A 24,767-nucleotide genomic window follows, 5' to 3' on the forward strand; every position below is an offset into this window, starting at 1 on the left:
ATCAAATGAGTTGAATTACTTCTCTGGAGATTTTACTTTGTTATAGAAGTTACCAGTGTGATCACTGAAATGTTATTTTCATGTATTCTTTAATGTCTGTATTTGATATCTGAATGCAGTAACAGTGCTTGCTTATTTAGACCGGCTTCCAGAAATGAAATAGGGACTTGTTTTGTGTTTGAGAAAGGTCTTCAACGTGTTAAAGGGATACTTCACCGTTTTGTTTTTTTTCATATTAAACTATGTTATTCCCTTAACTAAGACGAGTTGATACATACCTCTCTCGTCTCAGTGCGTGCACTCAATCGCTCTGGCGCGCGGCGACTTAGATGATAGCACTTAGCTTAGCCTAGTTCATTAATTAGGGACCAAACAGAGATGAAGTTAGAAGTGACCAAACACCTCCACGTTTTCCCTATTTAAATACAGTTACACGAGTAGTTACACGACCAAGTATGGTGACACAAAATAAAACGTGGCGCTTTTCTAAGTGGGTAAAAAGGATAACTATAATGTATGGTGGAATAGCACTTGGAAACACTTCGACTCGGTGCAGTAAAAAGTCACTCCTGAAAAATCCTCTCTCCCTCATTAGAACCAACGTGACTTTTTACTGCGCCGAGTCGAAGTGCCAGAGCGATTAAGTGCACGCACTGAGACGAGAGAGGTATGTATCAACTCGTCTTAGTTAAGGGAATAACATAGTTTAATATGAAAAAAACGGTGAAGTATCCCTTTAAAACATTTAGGGGTCATTGAAGCCAATGGTTTAAGGGACCATTTCTTTGTTAAAGCCTTGCTTTCCAGTTAGACTAAAGTGTAGCTCTCCTTGAGAGAAAGAACGTATTATCTTGATGTTTTGAGAGGACTCTCCTGTTTATAGTTAGAGCCTGGCCAAATCCAACCTTGGAAAAGCTGTGTGTCGGTGTGTGTGTTAGTCTTTTTGGTTTTAGGTTAAGGAACCACTGGCATTATTGGAGATTGACGGAGTTGTTGTTCGGGACATGCTGGTGCCCAGCAACCCAAATCTGCGACCTGGAAGGTCACGACGTGCCTAACTTCAGGGTCCGAGTGTCAGCTGCATAATCGATGGAGATATGCTTCCGTCTATCTGTATATGTGTGGAAAGGTACTATGTTTATCTATTTCTTAGCCAATCAGAAACTGCAACCTGAAGCAAGACGTAGCTTAGACCTTGATGTAGGGTATAACTGCTGTGATCTTTGTAACTGTAAGTGGGGCGACCTACGAACTCCTGCGTGAGTCTTGAAGCCGACTTCTGCTGAGGAAACTGCAAACTATCTTCAGTAAAACTTTTCTTCAATTTATTATAATTCTGACTCCAGGTCATCTTTCAAAAATCTGGTCCTTGGGTCCTAAACTGTTAACCCCTAACAGTATATATGTATATACAGTACAGGTCAAAAGTTTGGAAACATTACTATTTTTAATGTTTTTGAAAGAAGTTTCTTCTGCTCATCAAGCCTGCATTTATTTGATAAAAAATACAGATTTTTAAAAAAATATTGTGATATATTATTACAATTTAAAATAATTGGTTTTCAATTTATTATACTTTAAATTACCATTTATTTCTGTGATGCAAAGCTGAATTTTCAGGATCATTACTCCAGTCTATCACATGATCCTTTACAAATCATTCTAATATGATGATTCATTATCAAAGTTGGAAACAGTTCTGCTGCTTAATATTTTTTCATAACCTGTGATACTTTTTTAGGATACTTTGATGAATAAAAAGTAAAAAAAAAAAGTAAAAAAAAGGAAATGTTTTAAAAATAGAAATCTTTTGTAACAACAATACTACTGGTTAGTAATTTGGGGTCAGTAATTTTTTTTTTCAATACTTTTATTCAGCAAGGATGTGTTAAATTGATAAAAAGTGATAGTAAAGAAGATTTATATTATTAGAATTTTTATATTTTTTTGGAATAAATGCAGTTCTTTTTAACCTTTTATTCATCAAATATATTAGGCAGCAGAACTGTTTCCAGCACTCATAATAAATCAGAATATTAGAATGATTTCTAAAGGATCATGTGATAGACTGGATGTCACATGTGACACTGAAGACTGGAGAAATGATGCTGAAAATTCAGCTTTGCATCACAGGAATAAATCATTTTTTAAAGTATATTCAAATAGAAAACTATTATTTTAAGTTGTAATAATATTTCACAATATTACTGGTTTTTTTCTGTATTTTTGATCAAATAAACGCAGCCTTGATAAGCATTAGAGACTTCTTTCAAAAATATAAAAAAACTTAAGGTTTCCAAACTTTTGACCTGTACTGTATATATTGAAGTATTTTGAATGCAAGTTTATTAGGGTAACTCACCTGTGCCTGTGCAGCTGCTGCCGCTTCTGCCTGCGCCTGCTCCTGCTCCTGATAGTACTGTGACGCTCTGCAGTCCTCCTCCTCCTGCAGCTTCTTGGCCAGCTCTAGATCACTGATGCCTTCTGGGATCTGTTCCCAACCCAGGTCTGATGCCTGCTGCTCCTGCTGCAGAGACAGCGCCATCAGGTAGTCCTACACATACAGAGGGCAAAACCCATATGATTATTTTTCCATGACCCAAATTGAGTTATTTGGCAGATTGTCCAGAAGTGGATGATGACATCGTCGTATAATGAGTGTACCAGAATTTATGGTAGAAGGTAATAATACATAGATGTATATATTATATTATATTATTAATGGTAACATTCAAAAGTTTGGTCTTGGTAAGATTTTTTAATGCTTTTTAAAGAAATATCTTAAATAATGCTGCATTTATTAAAAATATATAGTAAAAGACAGAAATAGTTATTTTAAACTGTAAAAATATTTAACAATTATAAAATATTTTAAAATTGTATTTATTCCTGTGATGCAAAGCCGCATTTTCAGCATCACTACATATGTCACATGATCCTTCATTAATCATTCCAATATGCTGATTTGGTGCTCAAGAGACATTTCTTATCATTATCAATGTTGACAATGGTTGTGCTGCTTAATATTTTTGTGGAAAACAGGATACATTTTTTTGCAGGGTCCTTTGATGAATTGAAACTTCATTGAAATATAGATATTTGTACCATTAGAACTGTCTTCACGGCCACTTTTGATCAATTTAATTAATCCTTGCTGAATTGCTGAATTAATTTCTTTAAAAACAAAATCCTACTGACCCCAAATTTTTTAACAGTGTATTTATTTATTATATATTTATTTTATGTACTTTTCATATATACTACTAGTTGCCCTCCTCTCCTCTTTTAGTGCAGCCTGAACACTCTGCTAAATAACTCCTTTTGGGTTCCAAAAAATAAAACTCATACGCCTTTGTGTGAGTAAAAGAAAAAAAATTGTGGGTGAACTATTACTCTCTGTAGAGCATTATAATACAGCTTAGCCTGAATCCTTACATTAGTAATGAGCTTACGTTTTATTTCATGAAAAAAAGAGAGTTAGCCCATGACCCATGACCATTTAGTTTACTAAACTAAACACCAATTAGTTTTCTGACTGACCAAATGTTTAGTGTTTAGAGCACGGTGATCTCCAAGCCCTAATAGACACTTCATTATTAAACAGCCAATACCACAGCAGAAGAAAGAAAGGGAAAGAAGGAATGTGTGTTACGTGAGGCACTTTGGTTCGGTCATCAGGCATTAAAGGCTCCCAAAGGCACAGAGCTGGAGGAAGGATTTGGGAGCTTTTAACATCAATAATTGAGGAGAGTTTCCAGCGGGCAATGGAGCAGAATTGGTGCTAGAGGACAGCAGTGCACTCCTCTCTCACAGAGCCTGGCTGCGTCTCAACATTCACGGCTCACTGTAACATTAGTCTCCAGAGCTTGCCTTTATCTGAGGGTCACTGTGGCTTTGCACAATCCTGAAATCTCTTAGTCACCCCATTTGGTACACACACAGGATATTTCCTGAGTGATTACTTTAATACCACAAATAAAATATCAGGAACTGAAATGTTTAAATGGGTTCTTGATGTCCAGAAGCATAGGAACTATTTCAAAGCTTTGAGGATTGGATCTTTAAAAAGTAATTATTAAAAGTAATTAATGCCGCAGGGCTGGGATTCATGCTTTTCATAAGACAAGTACCTGGAAAAGACCCAGAACATTTTATCATGCGTTGAAACATTTTGGGACAAGTAACCACCTGAATTCCCAACTCGCTCTATCTAATATCTGCTTAATGGCATCAAGGCAACAGTGTTTGTGATAATTCACTGTAATTTATAGCATATATATATTTTTACTAAATTGTTTATATGCACTACTGTACAGCATTCACTCGGATGATGCGACAGCAGCCACCGTACAACGGCGCCAGTGCGCTCACCACATACCAGCTACAGGTGGAGAGGAGAGAGAGTGATAAAGCCAATACAGTGGATGGGGATTTATTAGGAGGCCATGATTGGCAAGAGCCAATGGGTGGAATGTGGCTAGGGCACCGGGGTTACACCCCTACTCTTTACGAGAAGTGCCATGGGATTTTTAATGACCACAGAGAGTCAGGACCTCGGTTTTACGTCTCATCCGAAGGACGGTGTTACTAGTAATTCATTTTAAACAGTGTCATTTTTTTTAGGGAACACATTCAATTGTATAATGTTGATAATTAGGAGATACAACTTTATTTGCAGTGTGTGTATCATAAATGATTGTGGTCGGTAAGATTTCTTTATTTGTACAGAGAAAACAGTAATATTGTGAAATATCATTATAATTTAAAATAACTTTTCTATTTTAACAGAAAAGCAAAGCTTAATGTTCAGCAGCAATTACTCTACTTTGCTGCTCAAGAAACATTTTTTATTATTGTCAATGTTGAACATGGTTGTATTTGCTTTATATTTTGTAAAAAAACTTTTATGAATATAATAAGTTAAAAAGAACAGCATTTATTTGTAACCTGTGGAATCTTTTCTAACAATGAATGTAAAGGTCTTTAGGCCGTGTGTCCACCAAAGTTGAGCACTTGCCGAGAGTTGAAGAATGTTCAACGCTCATCACTGTCATTTTTTACCCAGCCGTCCAATCACAGTGGAGGAGGGGCGGGACAAATACCACACCAACCAACCACCACATCCTGCTTGTACAACGTCAACAGATGACAACAAGCAGCATAATAACAGAACAAAATAATGTAAAGCAAGAGCAAGAGCAAATACTTTACATTGTATTGACATTTCTATATAGAAACAATACAGGAACAAACTATCTGAAATGAGATCCTAGTAACACTTCCGCAGATATTCCGTGTCATAGCAAGCAAACTGAAGGGAGAAAAAAATGTGCGATGCCAAATGCCTCTCAAGCGCCCACAGCTAGGCGTTTTCAGCTGGATAAAAAAAACCTTTGGTGGACACACGGCATTACTGTTACTTTTGATCAATTTAATGTGTCCCTGCTGAATAAAACTATTTATTTCTTAATACTATGACTGAAATTACACTCACAACTTCATCAACCCCAGTGAATAGTGTGACATCTCACTGTATGAGCTTTCTCATAGTGGCATCATGCAAATGTTCTTTCACAGACATCAACCTAAGAAACAATTACAGTACTCAGTGTTTATGACTGAACAAAACTTAGCACTCCTGAGGAGTGACTAGTCCTGACCTGATCGATCTGGTCCTGCTGACCACGGTACACCGTTTCCGGGTCAGAGGGCGGCCTCAGATGAAACTCTGAGTCGCAGAAGTTCCCATCTCCGTCAACATTATGCAGACTTTCCCAAACCACCTTCTCCTCAGTGAGAAACCCCTGATCTGTCACTAGCAAGTACAGCTGGGCCTGAGGAACACAGAGAGAGCATTTATAAAAACACTTCAGCGGCCTAAAACACTCTCGTTCATCAATCTTTCAGCAAACACAGACCGTACAGCAGTGGTGTCAAGTTCTGAAGTGTGTACATGAGGAGGATCATGGAAGAGTTTTATCTGTGGGTGAAGTGTATCCTGCTGTTACAGAACAACTCCACTTCCTCCAGATAAAAGACAGAGGCTCTACAGTCTACCTGATAAGACAGCTGGTGGTTATATAGAGTCAACATCTAAAACAATTCAAATTCTCTGTGACTCTCACATTCAATTAAGCCCTGAATTAGTGATATATTATATATATACATATATATATATATATATATATATATATATATATATATATATATATATATATATATTAGATATATAACTAAGATATATAACTAATAAAATATTAATTCAAACAAACTATAAAAGTGAGCAAATATAAACAAAAACTAAATAGAAATATATATTTTTGTATTTTCAATGAATTCTGGATGGTTTGAATTAATCTCCCGAGCCTGACTTTTGATCATAGGTATTCTGTATAAAAATCCTGTTGATGTTGCTGAAAATATATGCCAGTATTTACAATTTTACTGCTAATTACAGTAGAAATTGTGAATTATGAGTGCATTTCACTGTCAACAAGTATTAGTTTGATTTGTAGTTTGCAGTTTATTTTTTATATATTATTTTACGATGTTTCTGATGTCTTGTGGTGTTTTTAACATATGCAGATAGTATAATTTGTGGTGTCATATGTGATGAAAACAAAAACTATTAATAGCCTAATTTTTTTACTTTACAAACATAAAAAAATAATAAAATAATAATAATAATAATAATAATTTGACTGCATATCAGTTTACTTGCATGTTATTATAGGCAGACCTTGACCTTTCAAAGATGCAAAATCGTGGTAATTTGGTATCCCATATTTATAGTCTTCACAGTAGCAGTTTACATTTCTGTTGTTCGCCACTGGGGGGCACCAACATACCCTCTATAGACAATTTCATTTACTTATAGGAGTGCTTATTCATAGCATCACAGAGCCATCTTTCAGCATCCATCATCTCAAAACGCTGCAGAAGTAACACTTAAATGTAAACACCTTAAATTTGGTCATAGTGCTGAAGTGATTGTTCCTGAAGAAGACACACAGTTCTCCCTCCTGTACGGTAGAGGTGAGTTCGCACAGGCCGTGGTATGTTAGCTGAGTCGCTGTGCTGTTCAGAAACTGCTCTGCCACAAATCCTGGAAAAGAAAGAGGCAGTGTGAGACCTCTCTGACACACACAATACAATACAAAATCATTTTATGAATGTGAAATCTTGATCTCCACCCTAGCTCTCCTTGGCACATTACAATATCTGATTCGTAAACAAGCCTGATGGTTTCACATAATCAGTCAATTCAGTTAAATAGTTAAATTCAAACAAAATAGTTTTGATTTCAATAGACTGATTTCACTGACTCAATGATCCGGTCAATCACGATCCATGACGATTGTCAGTGAATAACGACTTCTATTTTGGTCTGTTTCTCACACAAAGCCTTCGGAACACTTGGATTAATATGTATGAGTCATATGGACTAATTTTAGGATACTTTTATGCTACTATATTTTGAAGTCTCAACCTCAATTCATTGTAGCTTGTAATTTCTCCAGTCAAAAGCAAGTAAGTCATACAGGTTTGAAACAACAAGATGAATAAATTAAGATGATTGAGTGAACTACTCCTTTAAACACACTCGCTGAAACTATATAATGCACAAAAATAACCCAGCCTGACACATAGAGACTCACGTATGCTTGTACAGGGATAGAGTGTAAGTGGCAGAGGCAGAAAATCAACTGGAGAGAAAAGGGCACATATCAGAGCAGCAACAGAGAACAGACAAGACTTACAGAAAGAGAGAGAAAAGATGGCGAGGATGATATATTTAGACACCAACACACTAAGAAAAGGAGAAAGGGTTTCAGACAGCTAAAAACTAAAAGGAAGAAGGGTGCTTAAATGACACTCTGATAGTTGTTTATTTGAATGATGCAAACACTATTCAGGACATAGAGAAATGTATCCGAGACATTAATACATCCAAATGCATGACACCAGTCATAAGGGGAAATGCTTCGGATGAGCACTTGCATTTTGTAAGAAGAGGCCTGGATGAATGTGTGAAAGGAAAAGGAGGAGAAGACAGATAAAAGCAGTGAATACCCACCTTCCCCGGCCAGCTCGCTGTTGTCTGACTGCTTACAGCTGATTATCTTCTCCACCAACTGGTTATAGCTGCAGTTTCCCACTGCCTTCACTATATCAGCCATCTACAGAGAGCCATAACAAAGAAAGACAATATGCCGGTCAAAATATTAGCATGAATGTTAACGTTCTGAAATAGGTGATTATTTTTATAAGGGCTATCAATTTAATGTGTTCATTTAATCAATCAATTTAATCTGTACATAACGTACCTATAAACCGCAGCACGTTTTTAACAGCTGAAATGTTTTTAACTTGATACGCCATTGTGAAACCATGATGCTCCGGGCGCAATGCGTAAAAAAACCCATTGACTGACAAACTCAACTGAGTTTATGTCCAATGATATGGAACTAAAACCAACAATATACTGATTTTAAAGCCACTTTTAGTGAAGTCTACAGGGTGGGCCATTTATATGGATACACCGTGGTGGCATGGGAGTGGTTGGTGATATTGAGGTCCTGTTTGTGGCACATTAGTATATGTCATGGTCACCACCCATCTTGAGGAGTTTGCCCCCTCACATGTACTGGTGTGCCACAAACGGGACTTTGGTGTCACCAGCCATTCCCATGTTGTTGCGGTGTATCCATATAAATGGCCCACCCTGTACTAAAAAAAATGTAAATAATGTGCATCTTAATTTGAGGGGTTTTCTTAACAAGTACTAATATGTGCAATTATTTGCAATTAATTGGATAAATTAGCATTTAATATATTTATAAATATGTATTATTAAATCATAAAATTTTTTGCCATTTTGTAATTATTTATTGATTGACAGTCCTTTTTATTTTTTTTACTAAAGCTGCTTATGCACTGCATATAATGTATTTGTGAAACTGAGCATATAACTACAGTAGAATAAGATTCTGAAATTAAAGCCCACATGCAGACCTGTGGGTCGACCAGCCATCCGTGGTAGAGTGGGATATCCAGCAGGTCGAAGACGATGCACTCGGGTGTGTACTCGAATACCCGCACATCTGTGAACTTAACGTTTACATCCAGACCTGTCTGCAGTTTATGCAGCACCGCCATAGCATCACTCATATTCTAGAGATTAGAGAAAGAGAGGGAGAGAGCAAAGGAATTATAAAGGCAAATACAAAAACAATGAGGGAATAGTAACTTCTTTTTTTTCTTTTTTTAAACACAACAAATGCATGCATTTCTGTTAAATGTCACACCCAATGAATTGTCTCACTACCCTGAGCAGGAAAAATCTCACAACTCTAGACTAGCGACTAAAGAGCTCAAAACACCCAGAGTTCACCTCCTTTTCTTCCGGTCTTTCTGTTTTGATCATAATGACCCTCCACTGACTCTGCAAGATTACAAACTACAGTGCAGTTCAAAAGTTAAAGTGTGAAGTTGAACGTGTGTGCGGCATTTTATATTACGTTCCAGATCCTATGATAATAATAATAATAATCTGTCCAGCTCTCCGCTCACTTTTAAAGGGGTGGTTGATTGTGATTTCACTTTTTTCATTTTAAATAGTGTGTAATGTTGCTGTTGGTGCATGAACAATATCTGCAAAGTTGCTGCGCTGAAAGTTCAACGTAAGCAGAGATATCGTCTTTTAAAAATCAGGAAGTTTAATGCCTACAAAAACGACTGGAATGGGACTACAACGAGATACTTCCCGGGTTTTATACGTAACTAACCCATGCAAAAAAGGGGGCATGGCCATATTTCTGCGGCTTTGTCGAAGAGGAAGAGTTATAGTGGAGAGCTGTAGCCATGCCGTCGAAAGTGTGTTATTTTCACCCAGCTGCCAGGTCTTCTGTGTTCGGGCTTCATACGGATGCTGTAGTTCGTCAACAATGTGGCTAAAATTTATGTTTGATTATGTTCCTGAAAATGTCAATCGTAATAGCTCTCTGTGCTGCGCGTTTTACGGAAGACAGCTTCCAGAATCTCCACGAATTCAATGCCGGATTCAACAAGAAACTGTTACTAAAACATGAAGCAGTTCCAACTTTAAAACCAGAGGCAGCAGTTGTTGGGCCACAACCTGTGAGTAAGACTTAATAATGTTTGCATGTATAATTTCAGACGTAATGTTTTAGTTTTATCAAGGACGTAAACAAATGCCAGCGCTGGCTTTAGTAGCCACTTACACGTACAAACGCGTACAAACATTTTGGACCTGAATTTGTAATTATGTACTAATTTTGTAAATGTATTTTCCATGTATATTTTATGACGTAATTTTTCGATTTGATCAAGAACGTAAACCAATGCCAACGCTGTTTGTTTATAGCCAGTTAGTTCGATGCTATTTTGTGTGTATAAGAATAACGTGTATAAAGTTCAAAAAATTATATGTAATCGCAACAGCCAACTTCAGCTGCTGAAGTTAAAACAATAACTTTAAAAAACGGTATTACTCAGTCATTTATTCAGTTATGAAATGTTTAATCAGGAGAAAACCGTATCTCAAAAGCTAACAAGCAGCAGTAGCATTTTCAAGTAACAGCGTATCGAAATTCTTATATAATAATAGTAGATTAGAATAGAATAGAATAGTAATAATAAAAAATTTACCATTCAGAAGCGTTTTGTAAGAGCCGTGTTTGCGGAGGTTGCTTGACTCTCTTCATTGCCGCTTTCTGGGTCTGATTCTGGCTCAAACTGATACGGCAGTATTGACACCATTATTTACATTGGACCGGAGCACATGCAACTTTCGCCCGTAAAGGTAATGGGCGTGAAGTTTCCGGACAACATGCACTACGCAGTTTAGCCAATTACAACACACCGGCCCAACTAACCAATCTGAGCCCATTGCCTGTTTCCGAGGGAGTGGTTTCATAGAATCAGGAAGTCAACCGGTCGTTCAAATGACAGAGGAGAAAGCGGCTTACAATAAAGGTGAAATTTATGAAAAATAAGACTTTAAAAAAACAAAAAAACCCGAAGACATGTTATATTGCACCCCATAAACACAATCATGCAAAGAAAAAAAGCAGTAAACCACCCCTTTAAGGACTCACAGTATGACCATCTGTTATGCTGATCGGTCACAGCACACAAAATGAGTTTGTGTGGACAGTTGTTGGGATTAGAGCTTGTAACACAACCATGTATCAACCACATGATACATCAAACCCCATGAATCCCTAGAAACCAGTGAGATTATCTTTGCCCTTCTGTCTCTGGGAGATTTCTGCCCTGGCCATTTCCTGGTTTTACAAGGGATTTCCTTGCACTTTTACTTAATTCAGTCCCATTCACTGGAATTCTGGATTTGATTTAAAACGTTCCAGTTCTGGAAGCTGACTGGTCAAAAGCATTCAGTGTTGTCTTTATTCATTACAGCGAGATGGTCTTTCTGCTGGGCCTTAGGCCTGTCGCACCTCCAGCGGTGCCTGTGGTGGACTGTGCATGGCAGGGGCGTCCTCTTCCCTGAGACAGGCCTAAACCTGACCGCATACTGCACAGTTTTGCTGCAGGGTCTTCAGCTGGGGACCACCGCTCATTGATGTTTCGCCCCTTAACCCAGAACATCTCCTGGTGGCGGGGCAGTGAACTGGGACGTCTCCCTGACACCCCCTGCAGCAAAACCTAATTGGATGTTACTCCCCAAGCCCTGTCTCGTCGTTTCAGCCAGAGCCAGTGGCTTGTTTCTCAGCTTCCTCAGAGAGCTCTTTGGTGGATCTACTCAGTGTGGCTCCCCGCAGTCCCAGGTCCTTGAGCAGCCGTGATGTTGATCTGCCCACAAAGCCTCTGGCTCACACCTCCACTGGGTGGGTATATAATAATATATAAGTATTATTAATCATCTATTTTAGTAATTATACTATTATTTTTATATGATCAGTTATCTTTTATCTAATTTTGTGATTGTGCCTTTGTCATTTTTATTACTTTTTTATTTTTCTATTCATCTTTACTTTTATTTCAGTTTTAGGTTTAGTCATTTTAGTAGCTCAACATTGCCAATGGCAACATTTCTCATTTTCATTTAAGTTCTTTTTTTAAAAAGTTTTCCTCAAATATTTATATTTTATTTCAACTTCACTCAAAAACAATTTTTAATAGTTTTAGCTAACAAGAAATCTGTGTAACTGTTTTATAAAAGCAATAAGGCAGTTAAGACCATCCTAAATTGTGAACAGTCAAAGGGGTTGCTAACAAAAAGCCTGTATCTGTGACTTTATTCATGATAGAAGTTTTTCAGATTAAGCCATTTATGACTCTCACTAGATCCCATTTCACTTCCATTCATTTTCACTTTGAATGCGTTCACGCGGTCAGTGTTTGGGATCCACAAATGTATTTACTAAAAGGTGTGACTCTCATTGTCTTGTACACAGACAGGATCAGATCAAATACTGAAGTCAGTCCTCTTCTAGCAATAATCTTGATTAATGCCTATAACGATAGTGACAGATAATGATAATTAAAAAGACTTTTTGTTTTACGTCTTCAATGATTAAATTCTAAACTGCATTTCAGGCAACTCACGCTGCTTTCATCCTCTTAGAACATATCAAGAGAACAAATTTGGTTTTGACTTAAAATTTCAAGTAGTCATTTCCGATTTAGACAGCAGTCCATCTTTGTCATACCCGAACTGTATTTAGCACTCGAAACGAGACAAAACCTGACAATCATATTCTGACACTGAGTGAGCACAGCCTTCATCTCACCTTGACTCCGATCAGAATAGCACAGGTCATCATCTCGCAGCTCAATACCAAAGTATGATGTTTCCAAACCAACACTAGACACCTTTAGAGAACTGCTGAATCATGAGTCCCAGTTCTCCTGGAACACGAGCCAGGATGAATCAGTGTGGCACAGGCTGACCCGATGGCCAGTGGGTGGTTGAGAGCATGCAGAACTGGCACCAGGGTCAGATGAGCGTAAACAGATTAGCCAAGACCTATCCACCCACCGCTCCCATTCAGTCCGGTTGAGCCCAGTACCGCTTCCAACCCCCACCCACGCCCAGCCTGTGTGTGGCCCGGCTCTGTCCCCGTGCCCCTGCCAGCGTTTCTGATCCACTCCACTGCCCTGACCCACTTTTCCCAGCTCCTTTACTCTCGCTCCAGTGCAGCAATATTCACTGAGATGGCCATAAAAGCTTTAATACAATCAAAACATCTATTAGACTGAATAACGGCTGATAAACACAGTCAAACCTGAGTGATGTTAATACATGCACTGTTTGCACAGGCTAAACACACAAAGAGAGAAGACAGGCCCATTAAAGTTCTTCCGGACCTTTTGTATGTGTGTGTCCCTCACTCTCTCTTACTGCCAAAAAAGCGCTTCACTAACTGTCAACACACACACACACACACACACACACACACACACACACACACACACACACACACACACACACACACACACACACACACACACACACACACACACACACACACACACACACACACACACACACAGAGCCTAGCCAAAGACAGTCAGCTGACCTACAGTGTAGAGAAACAGCATTATTCAAGCATGAATGAAGCACAGTTAAACTCTAAACGATAAGTACATTATAAAAACCGAACCTAAATCAAAGCACAAGCAAAAAGCAAAATCTCCTTTAGACAGCAGTAAAGGAGCATGAATCCAGTCAGCCTCCACCTACTCCAATAAACAAGAACACACACTCGGGAACATCAGAAACATTGTTGTCTTAATCCTCACATCCTCAAACTCACATACAAAATAGACTCGACTTTGAACTGCTTGGAAGTGAGATATTTTAAAATGAATATATTATAATAGCAATTAAAAGAGACTCACATTACCAATATTATAAACTATTTAATAAACTATTAACATACTGGGGGAATATCAAAAAGACTGTCAAGAACCTGATGTTGGGGTCATAATTTATCCCCAAAACAACTGGGAAAAATTTGAAAATATATATAATAAATTACCTTTCAAAAGTTTGGGGTCAGTAAGATTTCTTTGTTTTTGAAAGAAGACTCTTGTGCTCATTAAGGCTGAATTTATGTAATGATAAAAATACAGTAAAAAAAAGTAATATGTGAAATAATATTAAACTTTAAAATAACTGTTTTAATGTTTTAAAAGGTAACCCCTTATAAGACAAAGCTGAATTTTCAGCATCATTATTCCAGTCTTCAGTGTCACAGGATCCTTCAGAAATCATCCTAAAATGCTGATTTGGTGCTCAAAAAACATTTATTAACATTATCACATATGCAAGAATGTAAGAAAGATATCTTTCTGTCTAAGTGTCTACATGTGTCTTGGCTAATGTTTTCACCCGTCAGAGCCTTAGGCCTCACCTTTCACTCCTCGTTCTGAGTGTTAGCACTGCACCACCACACAAACACACTATGTAAGCTATGTATGTAAGCAGACTGGCTATCTTCGATAGACTTCTATTCTGTGAGTCACAAGCAAAACTGCTGTTTCTGTTACCTGTTCGTAGTTCAACCGCTGAGCCTCTGAGATCTCTTTTGGCTTGGCTTCAAGGATATAGTCTCCTGTTGTGATGGATTGAAAGCAAGAAAGAAAAAGAAAGGGAGGGTTAGTGAAAAAACATTTGAGAGACAGTGCACTTATGGAAAACACATGCTCACAGGAGACATCACTCTCCTCTTCACCCTGTTGCAATTAACAAACTGTCTACATATGGCAATAAACCAAAAGCAGTAGATATATACAACCCCAGCCATTCTGTATTAACAGCTTTAGCGTGAATGTCTGTCAATACTGTGGCAAGACAGTGATTGGAGCCTACCTGTTTTAGTGGATGGGCCTACAAGGTCAAACTAGCATGTCACATAGTTTGTTTACATGTGCATTTGTAAGAGTTTTTGTGTTGTTGAGCTACAACAATCACCTGTCTGTCCAATATACACTCACCTAAAGGATTATTGGGAACACCTGTTCAATTTCTCATTAATGCAATTATCTAATCAACCAATTACATGGCAGTTGCTTCAATGCATTTAGGGGTGTGGTCCTGGTCAAGACAATCTCCTGAACTCCAAACTGAATGTCAGAATGGGAAAGAAAGGTGATTTAAGCAATTTTGAGCGTGGCATGGTTGTTGGTGCCAGACGGGCCGGTCTGAGTATTTCACAATCTGCTCAGTTACTGGGATTTTCACGCACAACCATTTCTAGGGTTTACAAAGAATGGTGTGAAAAGGGAAAAACATCCAGTATGCGGCAGTCCTGTGGGCGAAAATGCCTTGTTGATGCTAGAGGTCAGAGGAGAATGGGCCGACTGATTCAAGCTGATAGAAGAGCAACTTTAACTGAAATAACCACTTGTTACAACCGAGGTATGCAGCAAAGCATTTGTGAAGCCACAACACGCACAACTTTGAGGCGGATGGGCTAAAACAGCAGAAGACCCCACCGGGTACCACTCATCTCCACTACAAATAGGAAAAAGAGGCTACAATTTGCACAAGCTCACCAAAATTGGACAGTTGAAGACTGGAAAAATGTTGCCTGGTCTGATGAGTCTCGATTTCTGTTGAGACATTCAGATGGTAGAGTCAGAATTTGGCGTAAACAGAATGAGAACATGGATGCCTTGTTACCACTGTGCAGGCTGGTGGTGGTGGTGTAATGGTGTGGGGGATGTTTTCTCGGCACACTTTAGGCCCCTTAATGCCAATTGGGCATCGTTTAAATGCCACGGCCTACTTGAGCATTGTTTCTGACCATGTCCATCCTTTTATGACCACCATGTACCCATCCTCTGATGGCTACAGGATAATGCACCATGTCACAAAGCTCGAATCATTTCAAATTGGTTTCTTGAACAGGACAATGAGTTCAGTTCACTGTACTAAAATGGCCCCCACAGTCACCAGATCTCAACCCAATAGAGCATCTTTTGGATGTGGTGGAATGGGAGCTTCGTGCCCTGGATGTGAATCCCACAAATCTCCATCAACTGTAAGATGCTATCCTATCAATATGGGCCAACATTTCTAAAGAATGCTTTCAGCACCTTGTTGAATCAATGCCACGTAGAATTAAGGCAGGTCTGAAGGCAAAAGGGGGTCAAACACAGTATTAGTATGGTGTTCCTAATAATCCTTTAGGTGAGAGTATAAACACATGACGCAATGCATAATCAAAAATTACAAATATACATCCAATTACATATTAAAATGTATGTACAGTATATACAAATAGACTAGAGGCAAACTGAAATCTGTTTAATGTGTATACATGTGGGGCAATGCTGAACGAGCAACAATAGCATTATGTAGGTCTGTTAGTCCGACTTCACAAAAAACAAAGTACTATGATTTCAATCAGACTAGAGCTGTTACATGACACTGTAAAAAAATAAAATAAAATAAATCATCAGACTGAAATACAACTTAAAGTGCATGTAAACATACTCAGAGGTGGTCAAAGATGCAAATATCACATTTGTAGTGTAAACGTAGTTGTAGTGCAGTTCCCTTAGTGAATTTTTAGCAAAATTTCACGACAAAAGTTCGACTGTCCAATGTCAATAATGTAGTGATGTGAAGCACGGCTCATATAGAAGTCTCTTTCAAACCAAACAGCTTTCTATTGGTCAACAAGGTGAATTTGTGAGACAAATTTGAACCCAGTGTGAAACCTTTCGTCCTTAAGTTCCTATTGAAATGACTGGATTTCGACAGAAAATTCACAGAACAATGGTAAATGTGGCTGTACTAATGTATTCTTATTTGTGAATGACTACCTGTTCATGTAGCACATCATTGTGCCAAAACAGTCTTAAAACATTGCTTGCTAGATACACTTTAAACAACTGTTACTGTCCGATTCAAAAATATGGTATGCAAATGTATGTTAATACAGGTGTAAACAGGGAGTGAGATTGTCAAGGAAATAATGTACAGAAATGTAGTAATGTATTGTCAATGTACATTTTCTTTTCTTTTCTCTTCTATTCTATATCTATTTAAAAAATATATATACATGTATACTGCGTTAGACTAAACTGGGAAGGGTCACAGCACTTGCATATTGTTGTCCTATTGTTAGTTTAATTGCTTCTATTGTTCTCGTCATTTGAAAGTTGCTTTGGATAAAAGCGTATGCTAACTGATTAAATGTAATGTAAATGTAAGTAGCGCTGCACGATTAATAAAAGGCTTAGTGCGGTTATCAAATTACAAAAGTGGTGATTTAATTAAATTAAAAAAAATCGCTGCCTATTTCAGAGTGAAGCTTGGCACTATGTTCTTCCACATGAGCAGCTCATTATCCGTCTCAGAGCAGCATCTACCCTGAGTTTGAGTCATTTTAACGTGCATTTGCGCCAACCATCTTTTTTTCCTGTCAATTAAAAGTTTGATGATTTGAAAATTAAGAAATGATCATAGTAGTAATATTTCTTATTTTCATTTATTATTAATTATTCTTATTTTTGTTGTTATTCATGGGTTTCATCAGGTCCCTTTCCACAGGTGTATAAAATCAAGCACCTAGATTATGAATGCAGACTGCATTGTGCTTGATTAATACACCTGTGGAAAGGGACCGGATGAAATCCATGAATTATTAATTTAAAAAATGCATTTAAACTTTTCCCAAAATGGTCTAGTGGTACAAGGAACTGACCTCAAAACAAGTAGTTTCAGAATTCAATTCAACATTTAGTTTGACCTCTACGCAAGTTTTATCATTGTCCTCCTTTTATTGTCTTGTCCGAACTAACTCTCCAGCAGATCGGTGAAGCGGGCTGGAGCAGAGAGAGAGGGCAGCCATGGCTGCTGGCATCCTGGCAGACATGAGAAGAACTGACCCTGGGTTTTGCTCTAATACAGGAGCACCTGTCATCCGTCTCATTAACATTCTGAACACACATACAGCTCTAGGTACAGGAGCACTGCTCGGCTGTACTGACCATTAAATCAAGGCCAAATCACTGCAAATTCCATTCCAGAGCAGTCTATTGCTATTGATTACCACATACTTGTCACCTTTCAAAGCTTTCCAGTGACTTATCATTGTACTAATAATTCAGCGACACCGAATTATATGGTTGCACCAGCCATAGTTCAAAACAAACAAGTTCAAAATGCCAGAGGAAGCCTAGATGTTTCTGCTCTGACAAAGCACGAACGTGTGAGAGAGAAGCGTGAAGCTCGGCTGTTTTATTTTCGGCCCACTCCCTCAGACTCCAGCTTCCTCTGATCAGTGCCAAGAATGCGGCCCAGCACAGGCAGGTTCATTTGGGCTACTTTCGTTTATTTCTGCTTAGCAAAAACACTTCGTTCCAACTCCCGCCTCTTCATTTCTCTTTCAGTTCATCTCCAGCTGATCTCTTCCTCAGTCAATTTCTTTGTCTCTCCCATACCAGGCCTCTCCTTTAATCAGAACCCATTAAAAAGCTTCTGCTGCTGCTCACACTGCTTTGCTGCTCTCATTCACTTTATAACATCAAGCTGTAAAGGGATAGTTCAGCCAAAATGAAGATTTTGTCATTGTGGTCTCATATGGCTCCAAACCCGCATTACTTTGTCTTCTGTGGAACACAAAAAGAGAATTGTACTTGCCGCACTTTTTCATGACAATAGCCAGCATGGAGATGAGACTTTTTAACATAAAAATGTACCATTATATATCATAAAAGTGGTCCATATGATGGCGTGCGGCATATTCTAGGTCTTTTGAAGACTGTGTGAGTAACAGACTGATATTTAAATCTTTATATACTCGATAACTCTCAAAACTCTCATGAATAAGTTACAGCAAATTTACGCCAAAGAACAACTTTTTTGGGGGGTCTGATTGTGACACAAATTTAACATCAAAAGAAAAGTATGCACAAGAATATGCCAACTTTTATGGTGATTTTGCATTCGTTTTTTGAAGCTGGAAAGCCTCAGTCTCTTTTCACAGTAGTTTCACAGAGCGACCAGGTGAATTCTTTCAAAATTATCCTTGTGTGTTCCACAAATAAATAAAGTGTTACAGGTTTGGAATAACATCAAGCTGAGTAAATGACAGAATTTAAAATGTTGACAACAGGGACAATAATGAGACAAATCAAAGCTTCCCCAAGTCTTACATTTTCATGCTGCAATTGTCTCTTTTTTTTTAATTGTTGGAATGATGAACAATTTATTCAGGCAACCAAAAACATATAATGACAAAAATCAGTCATCAGGGTTTGGCCAAATTGAAATAAAATAAATTCCACTTCTGTATCAATTTAATGCATTGAACATTGATCAAGCCTTTAGTGTAAAACAACTTATTGGGTTACTTGGGAAACATACTATAGTAGATGCTCGGAAAAAACAGTAACTTAAGTGCATGCTTTGATCAAATCAGATAAGACAGTGCAGTTGACAGGGTTTGTTCACGGGCCACTGACTTTGCCTGGAAATAAAACACTAACAGTGCCGTAAAGTACAGCAGAGGAGAGTGAGATAGATGCTGTCTAATGGAGTTAAACAGCTTACTGCACCTAGGGAAGAGAAAAGCAATTTACAGATGCCTGAGTAGCTAACCATGGATGTCTCATAGAGTGTAAGTGAGTATGCTTCTGAATAAATGCAGCTCTAAGCTATGATGGGAGTACCTCAAAAGGAACATTCAGAAGTTCAAACATTCAACAGCAAATGTAAAAAGTACCCAGCTGGCACACTCTCCATCTGACACGTTTTTTTATCTGGGGGATTTCTGTTTCTGTGTCAGGCAGGCTTTAAATCACATGGATGTGTGTGCTTATCAACAGCTCAGCAATATGAGGAATACTTCAGAGTGGTCTCTAGACGGACAGCTGGGAATGGGGTGTGTATGGCCTCAAGCATGTTCAATGAAGTCAAGTTTTCCAAGCTGCAAAACTGACCCTGACCGGCTTCAGGGGGTAGTGTTTCTCACCTGAAGCTGTTGTACCCTTGTCACTTGTATCTTATTATGATGCATGCTCTCGCATTTTATTGCAAGTTCAGTCAAGAATGGGGAATTATTAGAAGAAACGATTATTATATACACATTACATATAATACAAAAATACATTTAAAATTAAATAACATTATTAGGCTTGAACATTTTGTGTATCTTTAACCACAGCGTCCGCCATACAAACACACATGCTTAATAAATACTCTTATTCTTGGTGGGTAAATGTCTTGCATACAAAAGTTTGTCAAGTTTTAAAACTGAAAATATACACCATAGTGACCACACCTATGCAAGGAATGACATTTTGAGACCACATCCTCTGCGGTCACAACCACAGCACTTTATGAGGGTGAGCAAGGCACAAGCTTGCAAAGTTCATAAAGTCAAGACTTTCCAGAAAGATTTCAAACAAAGCACAATCTGAATCCAGTAAAGATCACCCTGATTAAGGCTCATTAGCCGCAACGTGTCGGTGTGCGGTTATTACAAAACTGTTTTTAATTGCCTAAGCCATAATGAAATAAAGACTTTTTAAATACATTTTGACTTGATTTGTTTTTATGAGTCGCATTTTCCCTAGATCCAGAGATCCACTCCTTGTCTTCTGAATCCAGTAAAGATTGTGCATTTTATAAATCGCTTGTGATGTTCCGCTTTGGATAAAAGCATCTGCTAAATGACTAGATGTGTCTGTAAAGGTCTTTAAGGAGTGTTAAGAGAAACCACTGAACATACATCGACCTCTGAACAACACCTACAGTGCTCATATCTAGATTCATCTCATACTTGGCATTTCTGGAATGTGTGAGGCAAAATAAACCTTTTTTTCTTGAACAATCTGCTTTTACATTCCATCACTGATATTTAGGACTAGTGGACAAGATGCTTTTAAACTATTAAACACTTTTTTTTTTAACTAGTAATAAAAAAGCTAATGCAACGTGAGAAACTGAGGTCCAAGCAACTGTCTCACTGCAGTAATGCAACACTTCTGTGTTCAAGGTCAACATGCCACAGTGGAAATAGGGATCTGGATTCTGTGACGTTACAAGAGGACGAGCCCTCGGGTATTTCCCTGATCTGGTGCTGTCCATCAGCACCTGAAGACATATCACATTTTCTGGTTCTCTGATGTTTATCAGGCTGTTTATCGAACGCACAACAGAGTCTAATTTGATTTACAGACTAACTTTATGAATAGAAAAGCTCAGATTTTCTTGAAGAGGTACATGCAGAAAATAACCATATGTTGAAATTACATTACACAATCCTATAATTAGGATGACATCCCTAGCTTTTGCATGATTCCTACTATAATTTGGTGTCCTATGGTGGATAAATTTAAATTTTTGGGAACGAACTAGCAATTAGTGACATGAAGCTGCAGAAAGAAGTAGACAGAAAGACTTTAGCATAGCTTTCCCTATTATAGTGTTGTCAGCGAGCCCACCATACTTAGTTTGCATCACTCTCTACATCTTTTTTTTTTTATTTGCTCTTCAAATGAAATAAAACCTGAAACATCTTTCTTCTACTGAACCCTCCATTGGATAGATACGGTCAACAAGACCACATAAAGAGTCCACATTTATAATGCATATGAAATGCTTACCCAGATATTCCATCAGCTGCTCTGCCGTTATTATCTCCATCATTGGTGGCAGCTTGACCTGTGCCAAAACCAGAGAGAAATCATTTAAAAAGCAGTTTAAATGACAAATTGCTCATGGTCATATACAAGGCCTCTTATCCTTCGACAATGATGCTATGTAACACACATACATAAGGGTTACTAATGGTGTTGAAATGGACTGCTGTATCAGCATAAATGCACTATGAGAAGATTGAAGGAAATAAAACAGGCATCATCTTAAAAACAGCCTGAAAGTGGCTATCATCTCCATAAGATGCCAGTGGCTTTTAAAGCAGTCACAGCTGAAAAACATAGTGCCTCTTTTTTCAAGATGAAAGACTGAGCACTGAAATAGCGCCTCGTGTGCCTGCCAACTCACTGTCAAAGCCAATAATTAAATGTCATCTTCATAATACAAATGAGTCCAAGGCTGAAAGCCAGAAGTTACTGGTGTGTCTGTCAAATGACTGTTTAGGATGTAACCATGATACTGGTATGCGTCTACAAATAAAGGGGATGTTATTTAAAAATCTGGAGATAGAGAGACAAACCTGAAGATGAAAACAGAATCCAAACAGAATTTCAAGTCAATCTCAATTAACTTTTCAAATGCTATTGCAAAAAAATCATGTTTCCACATTTTTACAATTTGTTTAGTCAAATATGGACTATAGTTTAATAAGTCACCATTTATTAACAATTAATGAAATGTAAAAAATATATAAAACCAGCGGTGTTCACGGTGTTTACACTGTGATGATGCGTTTCCACATTTATCAACATCAACGTGAATATAAAAAAAAAATCATTTAACAACATTTTTAACGCTATACTTTGTGTTATATACGTTATATGGCAGTACATTACAAAAAGGAAAAAAAGAATGAACACTGCTGAGAAGGTATTTAATACAATGGCAGAGGGAGTGACAGCAAAGATCACATCATTTTCTCTACAAACTGTGGCGATCAATCTCTCTATATTCTTTCCATTTTTTGGAAAGTCGTGGAAACTTGCTGTGCAAGCTGCATTGTAGTTTGTTTTATCACTCAAGCAACTTTAGATATTATATTTTGTACCCATTCTGTTGGACTTTCTAAATCACACACATACTGTCCCATACCATCACTAAATAAAGTAAGTAGCCTATATATTATCAATTTATATTATTTATTAGCAACTTTGTAAACAGCATTACACAGTGGGTCAAGAGATGTCAACATGGCAGCTCCCATGAGAGGGCGACCCGCACTGTGCAGAATAAAACATGATAGGTTATCCTCTGTGAGTTAGTGTTCTTCATTTTAATCAAGTATATTTTGAATAAGCTAATAATTTATGAATGTGCCTTTATTTAATGCCAGTTACAACTGGTGTACTAGTGCTTACTAAGTAGACAAACACAATCCAATAAAATGTTGTAAAGGATAATTAAAACACCGGGTAAAACACAGCAATTGCACATCTATAACTTGGGTGGTAGTGTGACCTGCCAAACGAGCAGAATCTCATCTTATTTACCTTCCACGACAATAGCAGGACATTCATAATAGCCAGCAGCGGGCACGGCCCGTTCTCATTCTGTGTGATGATAGGCGTGTTCTCCTCATTCCACTTTATCCACTTGATGTGGTACAACGACTGACCGGTCACCTTGTCTTTAAGACAGGGGATTTTCGTTCCCTCGGCCCCGTATTCACTCTGAATAGCCAAAGCTAGTCCCTTGTCCTCCAGTCCTTCACTGTTGAGGTCTGAACTCGGGCAGGAGTTCAGATTGGAGAAGGACTCTAGTGAATCAAAGCTGCGGGACTCTTCTGCGATGCTGGGCTCACTCCCACTCGGAGGACCCTCAGAAACGGTGCGATCGTTTGAATTCGAGTTTGCAGGTTTTGCTTTGTCTGGACACAAATAAGTAGGTTTGGCCAGCTTCGTCGTTTCTTGTGTCCCTCCATCCAAACCGCCCGCTTGCACGTTATTGATGTCGGATTGCTCTCCCGTGAGGTTGTTTACTAACTTTGAGGTGCCACCCTCTTTATTCCCAGCAACGGCCATCAACGGTTCGTATCCCATTCCGTTGCTCAGCTTATCCGCCGCATCGGGCGACAGTTTCTGTGGTAGAACGCTCGGTTGTGCGCTCTTGCTTACTGTCTCAGCAGCATCTGATGTCTGTGTGCAGGGTGTAGCATTAGCACCGCTAGCACTTGCACAAGTACTCAAAGTATCTCTCTTCTCGCAGACATCTTTCATTCCGCCGACTGTTTTGATATCTGCGGGTTCTGCACGGATAGCGGTGCACAGGACACTTCCTCCTGCGTCTCGATGAGGGTTGGCATTCTTCTCCATTTCGCTGAACGCACCAACGACAACCTTTAACTAGATGGCAAGCTCCAGTCTCAGCTCCGACGACGCCATGACATCTCCACCTCTGACGTCATCCCCTCATAGACACTTATTTACCGACTATACACAACCACTGACTGTATGTGTCATTTTACTAGCAGCTTAAAGGTATACTCCCCTTCATGTTGTTCCAAACCTGTATTACTTTTTTAATTTCTCTTAGCTCAAAAGGAGATGTCTGGCAGAATGTTAGACTGACAGCCTTAGGCAATGAAAGTGAATGGAGACTGAGGCTGTCATCTCCTTTGGTGTTCCACATAAATAATGACACAATTTTAACTCTCATTTTAACATATAACTTCTGAATGAATACAAAACAACATGATCAATTTTATATCGGTTATACAACTCCAAATTTTGTATTGTGACATTTTGTAAAATGCAATAAAATCAAGAATCTGTGACAGGTGCCGTGCCCGGTGTTGTGCCGAATTTCGACCCCCTGCCAAATTATTACACCGGCTCTAGCCCTTTGGTTGCCCTATAGGCGAGATTGAGTTTTGCGAAAAAGTTTATAGATTATCCAAGTTAAACTCTTTTGAAACAGTCCACAATAAGTAGGTGAATTGCAAGCAAAGATGGGTCATCATGGCTCATCACTTTGTGCCAAATATCATGACAGAATTCTCGAACAGTTTAAAAATCACATTTCTTAATGCAAGATTGCAAAGATTTAAGTCTTTCACCTTCTACCATACATAATATTGTAAAAAGATTCAGAGAATCCAGAG

The 24,767-nt window shown here is 38.3% G+C and overlaps 1 protein-coding gene and 1 long non-coding RNA gene across 2 annotated transcripts in view; both read right to left on the reverse strand.

Annotated features, from left to right (window-relative positions):
* mindy2 (MINDY lysine 48 deubiquitinase 2) overlaps positions 1–24,229 on the reverse strand; it is a 29,864-nt gene extending 5,635 nt beyond the window's left edge. Inside the window, exons 1-8 of the mRNA XM_082156156.1 lie at positions 23,158–24,229; positions 21,616–21,673; positions 14,542–14,606; positions 9,016–9,174; positions 8,078–8,180; positions 6,963–7,105; positions 5,661–5,834; positions 2,363–2,554 (exon numbers count right to left, since the gene is read on the reverse strand). Coding sequence (XP_082012282.1) covers positions 2,363–2,554; positions 5,661–5,834; positions 6,963–7,105; positions 8,078–8,180; positions 9,016–9,174; positions 14,542–14,606; positions 21,616–21,673; positions 23,158–23,979 — 1,716 coding nt within the window. The 5' untranslated portion in view covers positions 23,980–24,229. The remainder of the gene's footprint in view (positions 1–2,362; positions 2,555–5,660; positions 5,835–6,962; positions 7,106–8,077; positions 8,181–9,015; positions 9,175–14,541; positions 14,607–21,615; positions 21,674–23,157) is intronic.
* LOC309488155 lies at positions 4,292–5,654 on the reverse strand. Its single transcript, XR_014202045.1, has 2 exons — positions 5,097–5,654; positions 4,292–5,047 (listed from the first exon to the last, which is right to left on the reverse strand). It is a non-coding gene; the product is annotated as an uncharacterized lncRNA (long non-coding RNA).
* Positions 24,230–24,767: the final 538 nt, after the last annotated feature.

This window comes from Leuciscus leuciscus (assembly GCF_965113295.1).
Source record: "Leuciscus leuciscus genome assembly, chromosome: 2".
NCBI lineage: Eukaryota > Metazoa > Chordata > Actinopteri > Cypriniformes > Leuciscidae > Leuciscus > Leuciscus leuciscus.